At 34.6% G+C, this 24800-nt stretch overlaps 1 protein-coding gene across 3 annotated transcripts in view; it reads left to right on the plus strand.

Moving 5' to 3' along the window:
- LOC138397058 (solute carrier organic anion transporter family member 1B3-like) overlaps positions 1 to 24800 on the plus strand; it is a 78045-nt gene that overhangs the window by 27207 nt on the left and 26038 nt on the right. Inside the window, exons 3-8 of one of the 3 annotated variants that reach the window (XM_069490929.1) lie at positions 3432 to 3573; positions 6818 to 6950; positions 9229 to 9350; positions 10747 to 10845; positions 11047 to 11145; positions 24184 to 24426. In XM_069490929.1, the coding sequence (XP_069347030.1) occupies positions 3432 to 3573; positions 6818 to 6950; positions 9229 to 9350; positions 10747 to 10845; positions 11047 to 11145; positions 24184 to 24426 (838 nt within the window). Of the gene's footprint in view, positions 1 to 3431; positions 3574 to 6817; positions 6951 to 9228; positions 9351 to 10698; positions 10846 to 11046; positions 11146 to 24183; positions 24427 to 24800 lie in introns of all 3 variants that reach the window. The other 2 variants (XM_069490928.1, XM_069490930.1) reach the window with 2 other exon arrangements.

The raw sequence follows: 24800 nt of genomic DNA on the forward strand, positions 1-24800 counted from the left end.
AGGTGTGAGCCATTGCACTCAGGCCTGATTCCATTTAGTTATCTATCTATCCCCTCTTAATTTATTGAGCATACTTTATAGTAATTTTGAATTCTTTGGCAATTACTATATCTCCATTTCTTTGGGGTCAGTTTATAGATATTTAATTTGCTCCTTTAAATGTGCCAGGGTTCCCTGTTCTTTATATATCTTTTCATTTTTGGTTGTTGAGATTTTAGCATTTGAAGAATTGGTCATCTCTCCCAGACTTTGTAGTCTGGTTTTCTATAGGGAGGACTTTCTCCACTGACCCTGGCTAGAGATTCTGGAGCCCTCTCAAGCTTTTGTGAGTATGCATTCCTTTCTGTCCCCTCTGGGCCTGTGTGTGTAATTTTCTATTTAAAAAGTTTTGCTGGTTTCTACTCAGAACCCTCTGCTGGTGCCTGCAGTACTGTGGCCTTGCTTATGCTGTAGTAAATTGTGGTATTAGACCTCCACCTAGCCTCTTTCTTTGGTACTACAAATTATGACACATTTGATTATCTTTCTTCTGAGAGAAACTCAACCTGTTGCCCAATTTCTATCAGTATTTGGATATACGCAAGACAGAAACCAGTCCTTGGGCAGCTGCCCTAAATGTCAAAACATTGCATGCAGTTTTTTTTAAATTTGAGTTTTTTAGATTTATATTTAGATATTTCCTCCCAATTGCATTGCACAATGTGGGATGGGAGGGGCTCTAGTTAGAGAGAATGGAGAGAATCCTGACTTTTCTTTCTAGGTTTCCATGTGGTTGTCTTCATGCTAGCCTGGGGGTGCAAGAACATTGTAATTGGCTTCTGGAGTTCTCATAGAAACATTTAGTACATTTTTTGTTTTTAAATATGTCTCTTGTGGGAAATAAAGATCCATGGCTTCCTATTCGGACATCTGGCTGATGTCATTTCCTCCCAAAGTTTTTCACTTCTGACATTAATAACAATATTTTTTGAAATAATTAGGACCTGAACGATTATTACTGTTGTATGACACAAAGATATATATGCTTCTACAAGATGTCAGAACTGACTCTCCTTGAACAAAATCTTCATAATTTTTGTCTAACTACATGGATCAATTCAGTATCTTTCTTGTATGAGTCTTGTTCTTCCCACCACCAACTTAGTAAAACTAATTTTGATACCCTTCTACCTTTTATGCTTTATTCTTAGATGACTTCCTATATTTTGTCTAAAAAATTTTAGATATCTCTAAAATTTTATCATTTAACAGCTCTTCTTAATTTCTTTTACCTTCACTGATAGTATATATCATTTGACAGTTCCTTATGTAGAAAGGAACATAGCCACATCTTGATAGCTATCAAAGAATTTTGGGGGGTCTTTTATTTCTGTCTCCCAACTGTAGCCTAGTGTAATGACATATGGAAGGTTCTGGTTGAATAAAAGTTCAGTGAATATTTCTTGAGCATCTTTATGCCAGACAATGTTCTTAAGCACTGAGGATACAGCAATGAAAAAAAAAAAAAACCTCTGCCGTGATGAAGTTTACATTCTAGTAAAAGCAATATACAATAAACATATAAAGAAATAAAGTTTAATGTGAGCAGAAAGTGGTGCAATTTTAAATAGAGTGGTCAAATAAAGCTTCATTGTGAAAGTTACATGGAACAAAAACCTTAAGTATGCGAAGGAGTGCCTGATAGGAATATGACTATGGGGAAGGGCTTTTCCTGCAAATCAAAAAGCAAGAACAAAGAACTGGAGGCCATATAATAAACTTGGAGTGTTCAAAGTATAGCAAGAGGATCTAATGTAGCTGAAGAGTAATGAGTAGGGCAAGAGTAACAGGAGATGAGATTAGACAGGTGAAAAAGGAATGATGGTAGGTAAAGGGCTTTAGAGGATAGGAAAGATTATTTAGGGCCCTGTAGGTTGTTGGAAAGATTTGATGTTACTATAAGGCATATGGGAAGACACAGAATGGCAGCATGATTTAATTTTCATTTTGAAAGGATTTTGATAGTTACTATGTCGAGAAAGGCTCTTAAGCAGACTGGAGTAGAAGTAGAAAGATGTTATCAGGAGGCTATTGCAATAACTGAGGCTAGATATGATGGTGGAGACCACTGGGGGTGTAGAAGGCAATGAGAAGTGGTATCCTAGTCAATTCAGGTTGATAGAATAGCATAGACTTGGTGACTTAAACAAAAGAAATTTATTTCTCATATTTCCAGAGGCTGGGGACTCTGAGATGAGGGTGCCAGCATGGTTGGGTTCTGGCGAGGGCCCTCTTCTGGTTTGCAGATAGCCATCTTCTTGCTGTGTCCTCACATGGAGAGAAAGAGAGAGAGATCCCATTTCATACAAGGACATCAATCTTATCATGAGGGCTTTATCCTCATGACCTAATTACTTCCCAAAGGTCCCATATACCGTCACATTGGAAATTAGGGTTTCAACATATAAATCTAGGAGGGGCAAAACATTCAGCCTATAATAGAGTAAGATTTTAATAGAACAAAAAGAAATTTGCTAATGGATGTGGAGGTGAGCTTTAAGAGAAAGAATGAATCAATACATTTTGTTAAAATGAAATTGAAAATCTATAACCACTGCATCATAGACCAAATGCCAGTCATTTTTGTTTATCATAGAATTTCCCTTTGCCTCCTCAAAGTTTATTTTTCAGCTGGCTTCCTGGAAATGCTATCTTTGAGAATATACTTCCCCTCCCCTCACAGCATATGCTATTCACTTGAGAATAAAGAACAGCTCTGGGAGTGGTGGCTCACGCCTGTAATCCTAGCACTCTGGGAGGCTGAGGTGGGAGGATCGTTTGAGCTCAGGAGTTTGAGATCAGCCTGAGAAAGAGAGAGACCCCATCTCTACTAAAAATAGAAAGAAATTAGCTGGACAACTAAAAATATATAGAAAAAATTAGTCGGGTATGGTGGCGCATGCCTGTAGTCCCAGCTACTCGGGAGGCTGAGGCAGAAGGATTGCTTGAGCCCAGGAGTTTGAGGTTGCTGTGAGCTGGGCTGACACCATGGCACTCTAGCCCAGGCAACAGAGCCAGACTCTGTCTCAAAAACAAACAAAAAAAAGAATAGCTCACCATCATGGCCACCTGAGAACTGTGTCTAGCTTCCTAGAAATCAGTTAATGACATTAATTTTAAAATAACAAACTAAACTGTACTGCTCTAATAATCTGATGTTGTAACCAAGTTAGAAAATGATGCTTTATTAGTATAGGGCTAATAATTTTAAAAGGGCTGAGAATACCAATTGGTATAGGGGAAACATGGATATGCTCTTTATGATAAAAATAATGTCTTTAAGTAAAGAAGAAAAGTTGTTTTAATTCCATATACCTATAAATACAATTTAGTCCTTTGATTAACCATTTTTCCCTTTTCCTTCTGCTTTTTTTTTTTTTTTTTTTTTTTAGATGTTCTTGGCAGCCCTGTCACTCTGCAATATTGCTAAGGCACTAGGTGGAACCTTTATGAAAAGTTCCATCACTCAGATAGAAAGGAGATTTGAAATATCCTCTTCTCTTGCTGGTTTAATTGATGGAGGCTTTGAAATTGGTAATTTAATTCCTTTTTCTATTTTAATAACCAGACTTACAGAGGTTAAAAAAAAAATCACAACTGTTCATACATGCTTTACATGCTTTACACCACTGGTTCTCAGCTGGGGTAAGTTTGTCTCTTAGGGACAATTTGGTAATATCTGAAGACATTTTCGGTTATCATAACTGGGCAGAGGATGGAAGGCGATGATACTGGTATCTAGAGTTGGAAGCCAGGAATGCTACTAAACATTCTACCATGCACAGGACCGACCCAACAACAAAGAATTATCCAGCCCAAAATGTTGCTAGTGAGGATGTTGAAAAACCTTGATCTGACACAAAATCATTGCTTGCAAACTAGCACTTTGTGAGGCTTTACCTCCCTTCTCTGGGGATGCCCTAGTGTGAAGAAAAGGTTAAGTGAGGACTATGATTCTTATGATTTGAGGAGGGAGGAACCACTTTGGAGCAACCTACATTAGATTGCTATTGTTCTGTTTTGTTTTGTTTTGTTTTGTTTTTGAGACAGAGTCTCAATTGTCCAGGCTAGAGTGCCGTGGCGTCAGCCTAGCTCACAGCAACCTCAAACTCCTGGGCTCAAGGGATCCTCCTGCCTCAGCCTCCCAAGTAGCTGGGACTACAGGCATGCGCCACCATGCCTGGCTAATTTTTTTCTATATATTTTTAGTTGTCCAGCTAATTTCTTTCTATTTTTAGTAGAGACGGGGTCTTGCTCTTGCTCAGGTTGGTTTCGAACTCCTGACTTTGAGGGATCCTCCCGCCTCAGCCTCCCAGAGTGCTAGGATTACAGGGGTGAGCCACCACACCCGGCCAGATTTCTATTGTCTTAACTGGATACAGGATTTGGGGATAAAAGTCCTTTTTGTATTTTTAGAACATTAAAGATATTATTTTGTTGTGTCCATTTTAATTTGCATTTCCTCAACAATAGTGAGATTTTATGTAATTATTGAAAATTATTTTTCTTATTTTATGAATTGGTAGCTCATTGCCTCTGCACATTTTTTCTTCTTTTTTTCACTTTTTTTTTTATTTCAGCTTATTATGGGGGTACAAAAGTTCAGGTTATATATATTGCCCATGCCCCCCCATCCCCCTGAGTCTGAGCTTCAAGCGTGTCCATTCCCCAGACAGTGCACATCGCACTCATCATGTAGCTATACCCCCATCCCCTCCCCCAACCTGCCATCCCCCTGAGTCAGCACATTCAAGCGTTTCTTTTCACTTTTTAATTATTTGAGGGACCCCAAAATTATTTGCTTTGCTGTTTATCTTTTAACTTTATTTATAATATTCTTAACTAATAAGTATTTAAACAAAGTAATTGTTTAAAGGAAGAACTCTTTATCTTTTCCTTATGAATTGTCAATTTTTATGATTCAAAAGATATTACACCATACATGTCCTTCACTCTACCACCTCACAAGCATCTAGAATTTTAGAATAAGAATGCTGTTATTTTTAAATTTTAATTCACTATATTTCTCTTTTTATTAAGAAATTGATTCTCAATATTTTTGTGAAATTTTGCCACTTTTCAAGCAATTATTTGAACATCATTATAAGTTTGACTGATTTCTTTGCTTACCTATGTTTCTTGAGTCTTGTCACTTCAAGTCACACCTTTAGTTTTCCTGGGGTATATCTTCAAGTATAGTCAGTCCTCTCTATCCATGGGTTCCATATTTGTGGATTCAACCACCACAGATGGAAAATACTTAAAAAATATAAAAATAAAAAATGGCAATACAACAATAAAAAAATACAAATAAAAAATGATACAGCATAACAACTGATTTTTACATAGCATTTACATTGTATTAGGTATTATAAGTAATCTAGAGATGATTTAAAATATACAAGAGGATGTGTGTAGGTTATATGCAAATAGTGCACCATTTTATTATATATAAGGGACTCGAGCATCTGCAGATCTTGTTATCTGCTGGGCAGCCTGGAACCGATCTCTCATGGACAACTGAGGGATGACTGTAGTTAATTTTTCAAGAAAGAATTGAACACAAGGTGTATTTTCTAAGCCTTTGCTTGTTGGAAAATGTATTTATTTTACTATAATATTCAAGTGATAATTTGGGCATGGAATCCAAAATAGAAAATCTTTTTTTCAGAACATTAAAACATTTATCTGTCATTTTATAACATTCAAAGCTGTGTATAAGAAATTATTACAAGTATGATTCTAATGCACTAATATGCATCTCCTCTTGATCTCTGAATCTCAGAAAATTTACCAGCTTATGTCTAAGACTGTCTTTTTTTTACATTACTTCTGCTGGAGAGGTGTAGTGACTACCATGGGAATTTATTTTCTGTTTCTTATTTGTTTCCTCACCTATTTTTTATTTCTTTCCTTCTGAAACATATATGAGATAAATATTAAATTTTCTGGGTATTTTTGCCTTTAAACTTTTTCTTCTAAATTTCTACCTTTTTCCTTTATATTTCATCAGTCTTCTCAGATGCCATGTTCCATCTTATATCCAGTTCTAATTTGTACATTTTTCTATAATATTTTAAATTTACAACAAGACTTGATTGTTCTCTTATTATTTTTAGTCTGCCAGTTCTGGTTTTATGGATGCAACATGCCATTATATCTGTAAAGATACTAACTGGATTTTAAAAAAATTTTCTACTACTTTTAGTTTAATCCTTATTTAACTGTTTCTTGTGTTACTTTATCTGCTGATTTATTTTGGTACTTTTCATGCTATTTTTTTCCATCATTGTTCAGTAATTCCTCATTGCTGTCTGTCATTGTTATACATGAGGCTCTAGATGGATCAGAATTGGTCGTGACTCCCTCCACTTGAAATGCTCTTCTTTCTCTTTTTAATCTAAATAATTTATGTTCAACATTAAATCTCAAGTGGCCTCTCCTCTAGGAAAGTTTCCTGAAGCCCCTAATTAATTTAAGCTCCCCCTTTCTGTGGCCTAATAGCACCTCTATCTATCAATTTCTATCACTAGTATGTAAGTTTCTTAAGGACAGGTACCATGTTTTTTATTTTTAATTTCTATTATGTACCTACCATGATATTCAACTTTTCCATGAGTGGCTTAATACAGGTGGATTCTCTTTCTTAATTAGATTATTGGTCTTTGAGGGAAGGTACTATGTCTTAGGCTCTATTTATATTTATTGTGGGGCTTTCAAATCTGCTAGACACAAAATTGAACCAAGTCATATCAACATAATTTTATGCTCTCTCTAGGAAATTTGCTTGTCATTGTATTTGTAAGTTACTTTGGATCCAAACTACACAGACCAAAGATAATTGGAATTGGTTGTTTAGTTATGGGAATTGGAGGTATTTTGATTGCTTTACCACATTTCTTCATGGGACGGTAAGTATTAAACAGCTCTGTATCATTAATTATCATTAGCTTGTAAATTAGTAGTGGAATTTCATTTTTTTCCTTTTAAATAGGCACTTACTTTTTGAGAAGAATACCTACTAATAATGTATAGAAATGGAGTATATTTTCTACATAGTAATTTATTGATTTATTCATCACAGTTTTCACAGACTTTGAAGTAAGAATAACACTAGATAAGGTGTATAGTTTCATATGGAATAAATAAGCTCTTTATGACTTTTTAGGATAGCATAATATACTTCATGTCTGTGCTTATAAGATTTTGATTATACTCAATAATATTTCACCACATAACACGTTGGCATAGGTTTTCCCACCACCATTTCACTGAAGATGTTCTTCCTAATGTCACAGTGTATTTATGATTAAAGTCAGATGATAATGAGAGAAAACTTCAAATAGTAATCACTATGTAAGACAGAAGCTTATTTTTCTCATAAAAGTTAATGTAGCCAGCCCAAGGATTATACGGTACCGCTTCTTATCATCATATTGCTCTGTCTTGCATGGCCTTGACCTCATGGTCCAAATTATGGCAATGTATTCCCAGGTAACAGGAAAGAAGGAGAGAAGAAGAGAAGAAGAACAAGAAGAAACAAAGAGTGCACACAGGCTGAGGTTTAAAAAAACATTTTCAGAAGCATAAAACCCTTCTACTGACTTCACATTGACCAGAAGTTAGTTACATTTTACACATAAATAAAAAGACATTTAAAAAATAGACTTTATTCCAGGTTGTCATGTTCCCAGATAAAAATCCCAACATCAGTTACTGTGGAAGGAGAGAAGAAGGGATATTGAGGGACAATGAGCAGTTCCTGCCAGAGACACCAATTACTTGCTTATTGCCAAATCCAGCAATCACGCCTTTTAGTTGCAATATTAATTCTATTTTTTCCCTTACATTTGACCCTTATAAGAACTTATCTTATTTGTAGTACTGCTCCTTCTTATTTTCATCACATTTCACTCTCTGGATTCATTTCCTATCTTTGTGTCCTCTTCTTCATGTCCATATTTTGCTTTTGCTTCTGACACTATAATGTCTGTGTTGCTTAAGTTCCCTCTTTAATCTTATTAATTTTTTATTCTTCATGATTCATATGGAGAATATGCCATAAATGCAACTATCACAACTTCATCTTTCATTGCTTCAATCAATTGAGAGCCACAGTCTAGGCCTGCAGTTCTCTAAATCTGTGGTCCCCAACCCCTGATACTGGTCCATGGCCCAGTAGAACCAGACCACATGGCAGGAGATGAGTGGCAGGTGAGCGAGCTAAGCTTCATCTGTATTTACAGTCACGCCCCATCACTTGCATCACTGCCTGAGCTCTGCCTCCTGTCAGATCAGTGGCAGCATTACATTCTCACAGGACTGTGAACCCTACTGTAAACTGCACATGCGAAGGATCCATGTTGCTCGCTCCTTATGAGAATCTAATGCCTGATGATCTGAGGTGGACCTGAGGTGTTGATGCTGGTTAGCACTGGGGAATGGCTGCAAAACCATTCCTCCTCCCCAGTCTGTGGAAAAACTGTCTTCCATGAAACTGGTCCCTGATGCCAAAATGTTTGGGCACCATTGCTCTAAATGTGCCATAATATGTCATACCTTTGTACCTGCTGTTTCTACAGCCTTGAATACTTTTCTTCCTTTGTCTACTTATTAAACTCCTATCCATCTTCAAGATTCATTTTAGATATTATTCTCATTGTGAAGTCTTCTCTGATCTACCCACCTCACCTCCAAGCAAAGCTGATCATCTCTTTTTCCTTTGTGACAACTCAGTACCCTGTATATTAAACCTATTATATCTTTTATCATATATGTTCATCTTAGGGAGTGTGAGATTCCCTAGGTACAACAACTGTGTTTTATTTCTAGCTTTTTGAAACTGAGCATAATGCCTGGCATCTAGTAGGCTGCCTTTGAAGTTCACAGGGTATCTCAGTATTTTTGGATATCAGCATTTGTCCCTATTCTAGTACCATCTCCCAGGATTACAGCAAGGTGATGATGCATCTTGCAAGGGGAGTATTGAATGATCTTTCTTAGTAGACACTCCCATTTCACTTTTTCCCATAACATCTCCTAAAATACAGGCTGGGAAATTGACAAAGAAGATTCTGGATTTGGAGAAGAGAGTGGTGCAGATAAAAGGGAAAACCTCTCTGTATTTCTGGGAAAAGTGAAAATATTCAGTAGATAGGAAAAATGTTAAATCCAATGATGTTCTTATAGTTACAGGTATTCTAAAGAAACTTATACTGATCCATCAGAAAATTCAACATCAAGCTTAGCAACTTGTTTAACTAATCAAACTTTATCGTTCAATAGAACCTCACCTGAGATAGTGGGAAAAGGTAAGAATTAATAATGATAATAAAAAGTATTCTAAAATTTTTATAAAGTTAATTACATCTATAAAAATTATTGTGATATTCATTAGCAAAATTGATTTAAAAGCCAATAGAAAAAAACATTTGATCCTTACATACAGACAAAATCATAGTTTTAATATATACAGTTGACCCTTGGACAACACAAGTTGAACTGCATGAGTTCACTTATACGCGGATTTTTTTCAACTAAACACGAATTGAAAATACAATATTCACAGTATACAAAACCTGTGTGTGCTGAGGTTATACTTTTCCTATACATGGGTTCCACATAGCCAATTGCAGGACTTGAGTTTGTCTGAATTTGGGTGCACACGGGTGGTTCTGGAAAAAATTCCCAGTGTTTACTTAGGAATAACTGTGTTTTATATAAAGAGCTTTTAGGAGTAGATAAGAAAAGAGAGTGATTTCAGTAGAAAATTGGCAAATAGCATGTGCATTTAAAATAGAAAAGCAGAAAGTGGCATAAATATGCAAATAATGTAAAATTTGCTCTTTGTGAAAAATGTGAATTATTTTGCCAACTGAAAATTTTTTACCTATTATAACAAAAATCATAAATTATAATTACAAATGATAACAATAACAATTTTCTACCTATTAAATAAAAAAGATTAAAATAAAAAATAGGTGGAGGAAAAAAGATATTACATTTTATGTACTTCTGGGTGTGTGTAAATTTGCAACTCTTTCTGGAGGCTAATTTTCAATATATATTAAAGAACAAAAACATACCTACTTAACAATTCTACTTTTATTGATTATTTTAAGGAAACAATCAGGAATATGTACAAAGACTTATTTACAATTATAACAATGACAACCCTGTTTAACAAAATAAAAAATTAGAAATATTTTGCAATTTAAAATTCAGAGATTGATTAAATGAATTATGAAGCTGCTATTCAACACACTACTATAGAGTCATTAAAATTTTGATATAAATGAAATCTTAATAACATGGGGAAATTTTCATAATATAGTGTTAACTGTATAAGCAAGTTATAATATGAACTGGATATTTATTAATTATATGTACATAATGAAGGTTATACATATTATTGTGCACTAAAAATGTGGAAGACATTTAACAACATTTGATGTGACCTGTGCATAGTGTGATTACAGATAATTTTTACTTGTTTGGTTTTGATGTGTGCTTCTCTGTATTTTCAAACTTTGCAAAGTGAATATGAATCAATTATAAATAAAAAAAGTAAATGGAATAATTAAGGGTTTAAAGTAGTTGAGTTTCTAATAAGAATGCTAAAATTCATGTTTAAAATAAAACACTCTCTTGTCTGTATAGGTTGTGGAAAGGAAACTGTGTCATATACGTGGATATATGTCTTCTTAGGTAATATGCTTCGTGGAATAGGGGAAACTCCCACAGGACCATTGGGGATGTCTTACATTGATGATTTTGCTAAGGATGGACATTCTTCTGTCTATATAGGTAATATACAGAAAATATTGCATTGTTTCATTACTTTCCCTGGGTCTACCCTTGAAATAATAGTGTTACTAAACTCATTCTTTTACTTAATGGAAAAATTATTTGGAGAAGTGTATTGTGTAATATTACTATAAAAAATATTTTTGAATAAGACCCATGTATTCTTGGCATCTGATAAAAATTGTTCTGTAATATTTTTAGGTTTTTTGGGTGGAATAGGAATGATTGGTCCAATCCTTGGCTTTATAATGGGATCTGTGTTTGCCAAACTGTACGTGGACATTGGATATGTCGATTTGAGTAAGTACAATCAGAACACGTTACCATGATAGTGTCTTTCAAGTAGAGGGCACCATTCTTCCAAATAATTGAAGTAACTCTTTCAATAGAATTTGCTGACTATTTTCAAAAGTTACAAGTAGGAAATAAATGAATTAATAGTAAGGATAAACAATAAAATCCAGCTACTATTTATACCATGTTTTTATAACTAAGTAGCAAATGAGAAAATTTTTAACAAACTTAATTTAGATTGCTTAATCCAAAATAACCCAACTTAAAATGCCCCTCTTCCATTACTGACTTCCCAGTCAGGTAAATTTCATTTTTCAGTTGGTGGTTTGAATGTGGAAGTGCAGAACTTAGAGTTTACTTTACTAAAGCCTCGTTGCAGCATATCCATCTTTCTTTTTCCCAGCTCAATGGAAAAGGTATTCATCTTCAGCCAATGTTAATAGATATACCTGGGGTTTGGACTCCATCTTCCTACCTCTTCCAAGATCTAGTATCATCAATCCTTGACCTGATCCATCCTGCATCTTCAACTCCTATATCTCCACCCTTCTCTTTCTCATAAGCAAACACACTGAAGTGTCTCTCATCTTTTTACATATATACAATTTTTTATATCCCCAAACAAATTTCTGGCTGGCTTTCTGTTTCTTCTATTTCTCTTCAGAGCCAAGCACCCAGAGGAAAATCGTCTAAATTAGATCTCTCACCTTCTCACCTCCCATCCTTTTCTCAATCCACTATAATCTGGCTTCTACCACTGATGAAACACAATCAATTTCTAAATTTACTAATCCTAATGAATACTGTTCTCTAATTTGTTTTAATTGGTATTTCTAGTACTCACTTGTATTTTTCCTTCTTATATGTCTTATAAGCACTTAAAACACAATGTGTCAAAATCTGGGCTCATCATCTTACCCACACTTTATTCCCTATGTTCCCTTTCTTGATGAATATCTTTACCTTAATTCAATTATTGACTAAATTACTGTGTAACTTTTCACCTGAACTCTCCGCCTCCAGTTTTATCCATTCTTTTGTTCCAGGATAATCTGTCTAAGCAAATCCAATTCATGTTATCTCTTGTTTAGGATATTTCAATGGCTTCACATTGCACTTAAGGATGAGAGAAGAACTACTTAAAATGGCATGCGTGAATCTATGATCTTTTTCACGTTTTTTACCATTGACCTCTCTACTTCTTCTTTCCATCTCTTCTCTAATATATACCTTATGTGATAGCCACACCACATTAATTGCAGGTCTTTCAATATGCCCTGTAATCTCACACTTCCCTGCATTTACTTACACTTGGAAATATTTTTCTCTCTCTTTCATTTGCATTGTTCCTAAAGCCAATTCCAAAATGTGGTTCTTGTTCAAAGAAGCCTTATTGCACCATTTTCCACTGGTGTTTTCCACCAAATTAGGTGCTCCTATTAATCACCAAGAGCATACTCTTGTAGTAGCCTTTATCACAATGAGCCATAAATATTATAATACTTACCTGCCATCTCTTCTAGAATATCACAGAATGGTATCTATATTAACATATAGTAAGTAATTAGTGTTTGTGAATATACCAATATGACTTTCTATTTCACCAAGACTTCAATAGATCACGCCAAAGAGATCAAAGGATTAATTTCCATAATGAAGTGGACATCACAGTAGGCCAACAGTAGTCACAAATTTGAAATTGTTTGCTAATATAAAATTAAAGCAAGTAGCTGATGAAATGTTTTATATCTTTTATTTTAGACATGTGACTTAGAGTAGGTGCACATTATGTACATTATTTCTATTCATTGATCTCCAATTTCATCATTGTTTTTTATCACTAAGAGTGCAAAAATAAGTGGTAAATGTCTTTAGGGTAATGGTTTTATAACTTCTCTATTCAGGTATAATTGTTCATAATATCTTATAATTCATGATTCAATTTCTACCACTGAATGTTCAGACTTTATTACATCTTCTCTAATTCAGTGATGAGTATGAAGTGAACTTATTATAAAGTATACTTTGCCAAACTCCAATTCCTAGGGGAGCCAAAAAGATAACATAAATGAGTAAAGAGTGTCAGGTACAGGAAATTAGGATGTGATGGTTAGACTGGGAAGAATTGGTGATGGTGGACTGCTCTCTCTGTGCACCCTAAAGCACATATGCTCCTTAGCACTGGCCTATTCTTTTCATGCAGAAATTTGGGCCAAGCATTGGCAAGCTCTTCTGACTGGTTTTCAAGAAAATCCAGATACCAATATTTTTATGTAGAATTTTCCAATTTTTAAGATGTATGTGAGCCAAGGAAAACACTTTGCCAGACCATATCTAGCTAGGTTATGACCTTTAGTTCCTATGTGTAGACCAGTGAAAGAACAGAAAAAAATGTCATTGAAATTACATTTCTGACAGGTAATGAATGAATATTCAGCATGTAGATAGAGTCACTGATTTAACCACTCATTTTCTGAAGTCTGTCTTGTGTTGTTGACTATAAAACAGTATGATTATATAAATCAATTTTAAACCCAGATCTGTGCATAGTTAAAAATAATTTATTTCCATATAGTTTTAAATCAAGTCAATGTTTTCTCATGTTAATGAGTTTTCTCATAGGTGAAAAAGTAATGGCACCATTAAATCATGCTTCAAACTTTCATGGTATGTGTATGTGTGTGTGTGTGTTTCTGTGTGCATATACTTATTTTTTATTATTTTCATTTTACTGTGGTAAGAACATGAGATCTAACTTCTTGACAGTTTTTTTTTTTTTTTTTTTTTTTTGAGACAGAGTCTCACTCTGTTGCCCAGGCTAGAGTGAGTGCTGTGGCGTCAGCCTAGCTCACAACAACCTCAAACTCCTGGGCTCAAGCGATTCTCCTGTCTCAGCCTCCCGAGTAGCTGGGACTACAGGCATGCACCACCATGCCCGGCTAATTTTTTCTGTATATATTTTTAGCTGTCCATATAATTTCTTTCTATTTTTAGTAGAGATGGGGTCTCGCTCTTGCTCAGGCTGGTCTCGAACTCCTGAGCTCAAACGATCCGCCCACCTCGGCCTCCCAGAGAGCTAGGATTACAGGCGTGAGCCACCGCGCCCGGCCAACAGTTTTTTAAAAGTACAATTTACCTTTGAACAATGCAGGTTTGAACTATGCATGGCCACTTATACACAGATTTTTTTTTTAATAAATATATTGGAAAAATTTTTCGAGATTTGTGACAATTTGAAAAAACTTGCAAACCACATAGAGATGAAACATAGAAAAAAATAAAATCTAGGTATGCCATGAATGCATAAAATATATTAAATATGTGGATACTAGTCTACTTTACCATTTACTACCATAAAATATATGCAAACCTATTATAAAAAGTTAAAATTTATCAAAATTTATGCACAACAATACTTACAGAACTACATGTCACCATTGGCAATCAAGAGATATGCAAACTAATATAAAGATGTACTATTAGAGACAAAATAGTTCTAGACTTCTTTTGGAACCAAAAACCATGCGAAATAGCCAAAGCAATCTTAAGCAAAAAGCACAAATCTGGACGCATCACATTACTAGATTTCAAGGTATAATACAAGGCTATAGTAACCAAAACAGCATGGTATTGGTACAAAAATAGAGACATAGACCAATGGAACAGAACAGAGAATCCAATTATTAAACCATGTACCTACACCCAATTGATCTTCAACAAAGCACACAAAAATATACACTGAGGAAAGGAAGCCATATTCAATAAATGGTACTGAGAAAATTGGATAGCTACATACAGAAGAATGACACAGGACCCCTATCTCTCACCACTCACAAAAATTAATTCAAGATGGATAAAAGACTTAAATGTAATGCATGAAACCATAAAAATTCTAGACAAAAATGTAGGAAAATCTCTTCTAGACATTGGCCTAGGCAAAGAATTTATGAGTAAGACCCCAAAGGCAATTACAGCAACAACAGAAATAAACAGACAGGATGTTATTAAATTAAAAAGCAGCTAAGGAAATAATCAACAGAGTAAATAGATAACCTACAAAATGAGATAAGATATTTGCAAACTATACATCTGATAAAGGGCTAATATCCAGAATCTGTAAAGAACTCAAACAAGTCAGCAAGAAATAAAAAAATTAACACTATTAAAAAGTGGGCAAAAGACATGAACAGAAGTTTTTCAAAAGAAGATAGACAAATGGCCAAAAAAAATATGAAAAATGCTCAACATCACCAATCATCAGGGAAATTCAAATTAAAACCACAGTAAGCTATCATCTTATCTCTGTCAGAATGGCTTATATTAAAAAGTCAAAAAACAATAGATGCTGGCATGGATGCAGAGGGAAAGGAACACTTACATACTGTTTGTGGGACTGAAAACTAATACAACCTCTATGGAAAACAGTATGGAAATTCCCCAAAGAGCTAAAAGTAGACCCACCACTTGATCTAGCAATCCTACTACTGGGTATGCACCCAAAGGAAAAGAATTCATTTTATCAAAAAGACACCAGCACTCATATGTTTATTATAGCTCAACTCACAATTGCAAAGATGTGGAATCGATCTAAGTGCCCATCAACTCATGAGTGGATTTACACAATGTGATTTCTGTATACTATGGAATATTACTCAGCCATAAAAAGAAATGAATTAATGTCTTTTGCAGCAATTTGGATGGAACTAGAGACCATTATCCTAAATTAAGTATCTAAAGAATGGAAAAAAAAATACCACATGTACTCTCTAATAAGTTGGAACTAACTAATCAACACAGAAGGAAGTCAAAGTCACTGGAAATCAAGAAAAGGGTGGAAGAAAGGGGCAAAAATATACCTGATGGGAACAATGAACACTATTTGGGTGATGGACACACTAATAGCCCCAACTCAAGCACTATGAAAGCTATCCATGTAACAAAAACCTTTGTACCCCCTTAATATTTTGAAATAAAAAATTTTAAAAGATTCATTATTAAATCATAACTGCATAAACTTAACTATAGTACATATACTGCTGTAATAATTTCGTAGCCACCTCCTACTGCTATTGTGGGGAACTCAAGTGTTTAGTGTATCTGCTTAAAATACCATATGACACTAATCATCCTCATATGAGCAGTTGATCTCTCTAGTAAATTATGAATGGCAAAAAAGTGATTTCTCATGGTTCTCCCATACTTTTCATCCTTTTTAGTGCAATACTGTAAACCTTAAATAACAACATGGAAATCATATAAACTACCACTGGTGATGCTGGAAATGTTCCTAAGAAGGAGAAAAAAGTCATGACTTTCATAAGAAAAAGTTGTATTTCTTGAAATGTCCTGTAGATTAAGGTCTGCAGCTGCCCACCATTTCAATATAAATGAATCAAGCCTTGGGACCATTGTAAAAAAAAAAATAAAAATAAAGAAGGAAATTTATGAAATTATCACTGCAACTATGCAAGCAGGTACAAAAATTTTACACTTTTAGTAAAATACCTTTTTATCTCATATTGAAAATACAGCTTTTATGTGGGTATGTTTGTCTAGGATTGCTACAAGAAAGGCATATCTATAGATTCTAATATGATCTGAGAAAAAGTGAAGCCCTTATATGACAACCTAAAGCAAAAGGAAGGGAAAGATCTACAGCTGGAGAATTTAATGCCAGCAAAGGATGGTTTGATAATTTTAGAAAGAGGTTTGGCTTAAAAAAATGTCAAGATAACAGGAGAAGCATCTTCTGCTAACCAAGAGGCAGCACACAAGTTCCCAGATGCCATAAGAAAATCATTGAGTAGAAAGGACATCTGCCTAAGAAGGTTTTTAATGTAGACAAGTGCCCTATTCTGGAAAAATGCTGCAAAGGACATTTATAAATATGGAAGAGAAATGAGCGCCAAGATTCAAATGGAAAAGGACAGGCTAACTCTACTGTTCTGTGCACATACCATTGGGTTTATGATCAGGACTGTTCTTACCTATAAATGTGCTAATCCCTGAGCCTTGAAGGAAAAAGGTAAACACCAGATGCTAGTCTTTTGATTGTACCAGAAGAAGGCCTGAACAATGAGAAAACTTTTTCTGGATTGGTCATTGATACCTTGTTCCTGAAGCCAGGAAGTGTACTTACAGTAAGGGACTGTCTTTTAAAGTTCTTTTTATATTGCCCCCAAACACAACATCTCTAATTCAGCCTCTAGATCAGGGGATCCTAAGGACCTTTAGTACTGATTACACATGATACTACTGAAAGGATTGTCGATGCTATGGAAGAGAACACCAACAGAGAGAACATCATAAAAGTCTAGAATGATTACACCCTTGAAGATGCCATAATTGTTATTTAAACAGCCACGAAAGCCATTAAGCTAAAAACATAAATTCTTCTGGAGAAAACTGTGTCCAGAAGTTGTGCGTGATTTCACAGAATTCACAATAGAGACAATCCAGGAAGTTATGGAAGAGATTGTATATATGGAAACCAAAAAACCCGCGTTGCTCAAAGGTGAACTGTATGATTAACTGTAGGCACAATGTTGTACAGCAGATCCCTAGAGCTGTTCATCTTGCATTAGGATTTTGATAGGTGTTGCATTGAATCTGTAGGCATACTTGGGTGGTGTGGAAATTTTCCATTGTTAAGTTTTTCAATCCATAAATGTGGGATGTGTTTCCAATTGATTGTAGCTTCTATAATTTCTTTCATCAATGTTTTTTTTTTTGTTTTTTTTTTTTTTTTTTTTTTGAGACAGAGTCTCTCTCTGTTGCCCAGGCTAGAGTGAGTGCCGTGGCATCAGCCTAGCTCACAGCAACCTCAAACTCCTGAGCTCAAGCGATCCTCCTGCCTCAGCCTCCCGAGTAGCTGGGACTACAGGCATGCGCCACTATGCCCGGCTAATTTTTTCTATATATATTTTTAGCTGTCCATATAATTTCTTTCTATTTTTAGTAGAGATGGGGTCTCGCTCTTGCTCAGGCTGGTCTCGAACTCCTGAGCTCAAACGATCCGCCCACCTCGGCCTCCCAGAGTGCTAGGATTACAGGCGTGAGCCACCGCGCCCGGCCTAATCAATGTTTTGAAGTGTTCAATGTATAAGTCTTTCACCTCCTTAGTTAAATTTATTCCTAAGTATTTTATTCTTTTTTATTTTATTGTAAATGGACTTGTTTTCCTAATTTCCTTTTTAGATAGTTCTTGGTTAGTGTATATAAATTCAACTGGTTTCTTCAACTTTACTGAATATTTTTATTCAATTCTAACAGGTTTTTTGTATCTTTGAAGTCTTTAAGTTTTTCTATAAAGTCATGTTATCTGCAAATATAGATAATTTTACTCCCTTTCTAGTTTGGATGCCTTTATTTCTTTTTTCTTGCTTAATTTCCATGGCATAGACTTCCAGGACTATGTTGAATAGAAGTGGTGAGAATCAAATTGGTTTCACTGATCATCACCTAAGAGCACATTTAGGAATAACATTGATTGGGTGTCAGGCAGATGTGGGTCGGGAAGGGGATGGGTGTATATAATGAGTGCGATGCGCACTGTCTGGGAGATGGACACGTTTGAAGCTCTGACTCAGGTGCAGGTGGGTGGCAGGGCAATATACATAACCTAACCTTTTGTACCCCCACAATATGCTGAAATAAGAATAAAGAAAAAAAAAAAAAGGAGTGGTGAGAATAAGCATCCTTGCTTTGTTCCTGAAAGCTTTCAGTTTTTCACCGTTGAATTTAACGTAAGATGTGGGCTTTTCACAATGGCCTTCATTATATTAAGGCAATTTCCCTTGCTCATTGAGAGTTTTTATCATGAAAGACTATTGAAATTTATCATTGCCTTTTATATATCTACTGATATGATAATGTGGTTTTTGTCCTTTATTTTGTTAATGTGGTGTTTTACACTGATTGATTTTCAAATGTTGAATCTTACATTTCAGGTATAAATCCCACTTGCTTACAGTGTAATGTGATATTCTTTTAATGTGCTGTTAAATTTGGTTTGCTAGTATTTTGTTGAGGACTTTTGCATCTATATTTATCAGAAATATTGGCTTGTAGCTTTCTTTTCTCTTGGATCTTTGTCTGGCTTTGGCATCAGCGTAATGCTGGCCTTATAAAATAAGTCTGAAGTTGTTCCTTCACCTTCAATTCTTGGAAAAAGTTTGAGAAAGGTTGGTATTAATTTTTTCTTTAAATGTTTATTAACACTGACCAGTAAAGCCATCTGGGCTTTTTATTTTGGGGAGGTTTTTGATCTTGCATTGACCTATTTGTAGGTCTGTTCAGGCTTTCTATTTCTTTATTATTTATTCATAGTAGGTTTTATTTCTCTAAAAATTTATTCATTGCTTCTCAGTTATCCAATTTTTTGATGTATAATTTTTCATAGTAGTCTCTTATGATTCTTTTTATCTCTGTGGAATCAGTTGTAATGTTTTCTCATTCATTTCTTATTTTATTTGTTTGAATTTTTTCTCTTTTTTCTTTCAGGGTGGAGGACCTGTGACATTAAGGCCACATGTGGCCTTCTAGATTCTTAAATGTTGCCTTCTGACTTTTTGACTGACTCCAAAGACTGCCCTTAAGGATCTAGAAGGCCACATGTGGCCTTAAGGGCCTGGGTTCCTCACCTCTGGTAAGGTTTGTCAACTTTTTTATCTTTTCAAAGAAACCCAACTCTTAGTTGTGTTAATTTTTTCTATTGGTTTTCTATTCTCTATTTCATTTATTTCTCCTCTAATCTTTATTATTAATATTTATATTCCTTTGCTAACTTTGGGTTTAGTTTATTTTTCTTTTTATAGTTTGTTGAGGTATAAAGTTTGGTTGTTTATTTGACATTATTCTTTTTTTACTGCTATAATTATATACATTTTCTTAGCGTTTATTGAGAGTAAACCATATGCCAGATACTGTTAGTCACCATCAATTGGAGAAAATAACCTCTACTTGTAGACTACAGGAATAAAATTTACCCTACCAATGTAGGCATTTGTCACTATAAACTTCCCTTTTAATACTGCTCTTGCTGCATCCCATGTTTTGGTATGTTGTGGTTTCAATCTTGCTTATCTCAAAATATTTTCTAATTTTCCTTTTGATTTCTTTGACTAGTCAGTTGTTTAAAAGTGTGTTACTATTCACATATTTGTAAATTTTCCAGTTTTTCTTCTGCTATTGATTTCTATTTTCATTCCATTGTGGTTGGAAAAGATAATTGGCATGATTTTAATATTAAATTTGTTAGGATTTGTTTTGTGGCCTAATATGTGGTCTATCTCAGAAAATGTTCCATTTCTGCTTGAGAAGATTTTATATCCTGCTGTTATTGAATAAAGGACTTTCTACATGTTAGGTCCATTTGGTCTATAGTGTTTTTCATGTCTTCTGTTTCCTCATTGATAGTCTCTTTTGTTGTTCTATTTATAACTCAAGGTTGGGTATTAAGGTCTCCTACTAGTATAGTTAGCCTATTATGGAGGGCTGACCGTAGTATACCATTTCATATAAGGGATTTGAGCATTCATGGATTTTGGTATCCATGGGGGGGGTCCTGAAACCAACACCCCACAAATACCAGGGGATGACTGTATTAATTCCCCTCTATTTTTCCCTTCAATTTTGTCAATATTTGCTTATATATAAAATTTTCATATGTCATTGTTGGGCACATATATATTTATAGTTGTTGTGTCTTTCTGGTGAATTAACATTTTTATCATTTTATATGTTCTTTTTTGCTTCTTGAGACTTTTTTTACTTAAAGTTTATTTTGTCTAATATATTTATACTCACCCCTGTTTTCTTTTGGTTATAATTTACATTGAATATCTTTTATCCAACCCTTCATTTTCAGCGTATGTGTGTCCTTAGACCTAAAATGAATTTTATAAACAGCATGTAATTTCATTCTGTTTTATCTATTCAGCTACTGTATGTATTTTAGTTAGAGAGTTTAATCCATTTACATTTAGAGTAATTATTGACAGGGAAGGATTAACTGTTGCCATTTTGTTAATTGTCTGTTTTCTGTTTATTCTATAGTACCTCTGTCCTTCTTTTCCTCTCTTGCTCTCTTCCTTTGTGATTTGTTGATTTTTTTATATTGAGATTCTTTGACTCTTTTTTTCCTTTTTTAACTTCTATAGATTTTTTCTTGCTAACATGAGACTTACTTAACATATATAGATACATAACAGTGTATTTTAAGCTGATAATAACTTAACTTCAATTGCATACAAAAACTTTATACTTACTACCCCCTCCACGAATAATTAATCTTAATGAAGTTACAATATACATCTATTTATATTGTGTACCCATTAATATGTTTTTAGATATATTTATTTTTAATGCTTCTGTCTTTTAATTTTTATAGTAGAATTAAATCATTTACCCATAACCAATAGGGTAATTTAGTATTCTGTATTTGTCTATGTGTTTACCTTTATCAATGAGTTTTATACTTTTTATGCCATCATATTGCTATTTAGGATCATTTTGTTTCAAGTTGAAGAATTCCCTTTAGTTTTCTTGTAAGACAGATCTAAAGGTGATGAACTCCCTCAGCTTTTGTTTGTCTTGGAAAGTCTTTATCTTTCTTTCCTTTTCCTTTTAGAGGATAGTTTCATGAGTATAGTATTCTTAATTGAAAGGTTTTTTTTTTTCTTTCAGCACCTTGACTATACTGTTGATGGCATCCCATAAGTACTTAAGTTTTCTTCATTTTCTTTCATTCTTTTTTCTTTTTCTTCCTCTGACTAGATAATTTCAAATGATCTGTCTTCAAGTTTGCTGATTCTTTCTTCTGCTTGTTCTAGTCTGTTATTGAAATCCTGTATTGAATATTTTAGTTCAGTATTCTTAAGCTATACATTCTTCAGCTCTAAGATTTTTGCTTAATTCTATTTAAAATTTTCTCTCTCTTTTGTTGAAATTCTCTTTGTGCTTATGCATTGTTCTTCTGTGCTTATTGACTTTTTTCATGATGGTTATTTTAAATTCTGTATCAGGTAATTTGTATATCTCCATTTAATCAGGGTCTGTTTCTGGAGTTGTTTCTTATTCCTTCCTTTGGATCTTATTTCCCTGTTTCTTCATCTTTCATAACTTTTTATGCATTAGGAAAAAATGCCACCTCTCCAAATCTTCATTGATTGGCTTTGAACAGTAGAAAACATTTATCAATGAACCCAGCCAGAGCTTCTGTGGGCCTCTCAAATCCTCATGATTATGCAAACTGCTGTCTTTTTCCTAGGAGCCCCCAGGCATCTAGAGTATGCAGGATTTTACTGGCACTTTTAGACATTTGAGACACAAGCCAGTCTCCTGGTCAACTCCCAGAAAAGTTTGAACTTTTGGCATGCCATCCAACTCTTTCCCTTCCCAGGAAGAATCTGGGAGCTGAGGTTTTTTACCTTCTAACTCTGCAAAGATCTGGGGCAAGGAGGAGATATGACAAATTCTCATTGCTAGTTTAAACTACCTTTTTTGTTCTTTGTGGACCCCAGGGTCTAGCATATACCTGGCTCCAAACAGGCAAGATGAAAGCCAGTTCCTTGAGTAAAACCCAGAAAATAAAAAATCTTCCCCTACCCATATAGAAGCTGAGAGCTCAGTTTTTATTGTTTTGTTTTGTTGCCTTCCAACTCTGCGCTAAGTTGGAGGGGGGAGTAGGAGCTGTGTTGAGTGCCCACATACAAGTTCAAACTGCCACACTTGTTCTCTGTAACCTCCAGAGGTCTAGCATGTTCTGGGTCCTGTCAGCACTTTGAGATAGGTGAGAGAGAAGCATGTCCCTTGGGTAGCACCTGGAAAAGTTGCAATGTTGGATGTGCAGTCCAACTCTTTCCCTTCCCGAGGATAAGCTGGGAGTTGTTTTCTGTTTTGTTTTGTTTTTCTTTCACCCACTCACTCTGTGTTGAGCTAGGTAGAAGAGCTGTGGCAAGTATCCACACACTTTCAGACTGCTAGTTCTTCCCAATTGTATGGCACCATACTGAGTAGGGGATGGCAAGAGGGTGTCTCCAATTTTCTTACTGGTTTCAATGTGTCTGGTTTTTCATTTGCCTGAAGTACAGGAGCCTCTCAACTAGTTTCTGGGTTTCTCACAAGTGGAGTAGATCTGTGTATTGCTATTTCATCAGTGTGTTTGAGGGTAGAAAGAGTCCAGTGCTTCCTATTTTGCTATCTTGCTAATATCTCATGTATGCTTTCTTATCATGACTGTTTATTTTACATCTACTAAAATAGCTCATTTATACTTGAGATATAGCATTTGCATATTTTCTTATGCATCATTTAAAGGAAAATGTATTTGAAATAAAATGATTAAATTATCCATGACATTAAGAGTTCATCTCTTCTAGGTTACTTTTAAACTCAAATTTTCATTGTGTGTATGTTTTTCATGCTGTATAGAGAGCTAGAGATGCAGGTTCTGAGTTGTGGAGGAGAACCCCTTTATTTACTCTGAGGATTTCTTGAAAACTACTTTTGTTTAAACCAAAGCTTACAAACATCCATTCTTTATGAGCCAAAGAATGTATATTCATTTCAATATTATGTAAACTATGAGGGTTAAAAGGATTGTAATATTTTATTCATTTATTTATTAAACAAATGGTGCATTCTTGACTTCATCGGATGGTACCATAGACATTTGCAGACAATAATGGGGATTTGTATTCCTTCCATAAATAGTTCTTAAATGGTCTTCAGGCTTAAATATCCAATGATGGCAGTTGTTCAATCATGTAATCAGAAAAGCCACCAAGTTCAGACAAGCTCAGGCAATGACAAAAATGCCATGATGGATTCCTAGACAATAGCGATCACAAGATGTCATTTAATGTTAGACTTATCCTGGATTCAGAGATGAAAAAATATGAAAAGAAAAAATAATGTACTAGAATTGATGATATATAGTTTACTTTCTTCAGCTATGAAGGGCAACAATCACTATCATTATTTCCCCAAAATTACTGTTTTCAAAATGATTGTTGATTGGCTTCTTCTAATTATTTATTCTAGGCACTATCAGAATAACTCCTAAGGACTCCCGTTGGGTTGGTGCTTGGTGGCTTGGTTTCCTTGTGGCTGGACTATTTTCCATTATTTCTTCCATACCATTCTTTTTCTTGCCCAAAAATCCATATGAACAACAAAAAGAAAGGAGAGTTTCAACATCTTCACATGTGCTCAAAACAAATGAAGAAAGGAATAAAACGGCTAGTTTGCTCAACCATAAAAACAATGTCGCTGATAATATGACTGGTAAGTATTTTACATTCATAGTCAACTTGAAATTCTTAATTTTCATGAAAAGAAAGAATAGACACTCCAAAATATTAATAATAAATACTACCCAAACTGTCTGGAGTTAGCTTTCTTCTGCACTATATTTAGCTGAATTATTTCTCTAAAACTCATGTTAAAATTAGTAAATATTTCCTGAGAACATAACAAACTGATGAGGATAAGATTTGTTCTCTTTAGCAGGGAGAAACCAACCAAAGGCTAAAAAAATCTATTCTTTATAAGCCAAAGAATTTATATTCATTTCAATATTATATAGTGTAAACTATGAGGGTTAAAAAGATTGTACTATTTCATTCATTCATTTATTCAACAAATGACACTAGCCACCA

The sequence above is a fragment of the Eulemur rufifrons genome, chromosome 16 (assembly GCF_041146395.1).
Source record: "Eulemur rufifrons isolate Redbay chromosome 16, OSU_ERuf_1, whole genome shotgun sequence".
NCBI classification, from domain to species: domain Eukaryota; kingdom Metazoa; phylum Chordata; class Mammalia; order Primates; family Lemuridae; genus Eulemur; species Eulemur rufifrons.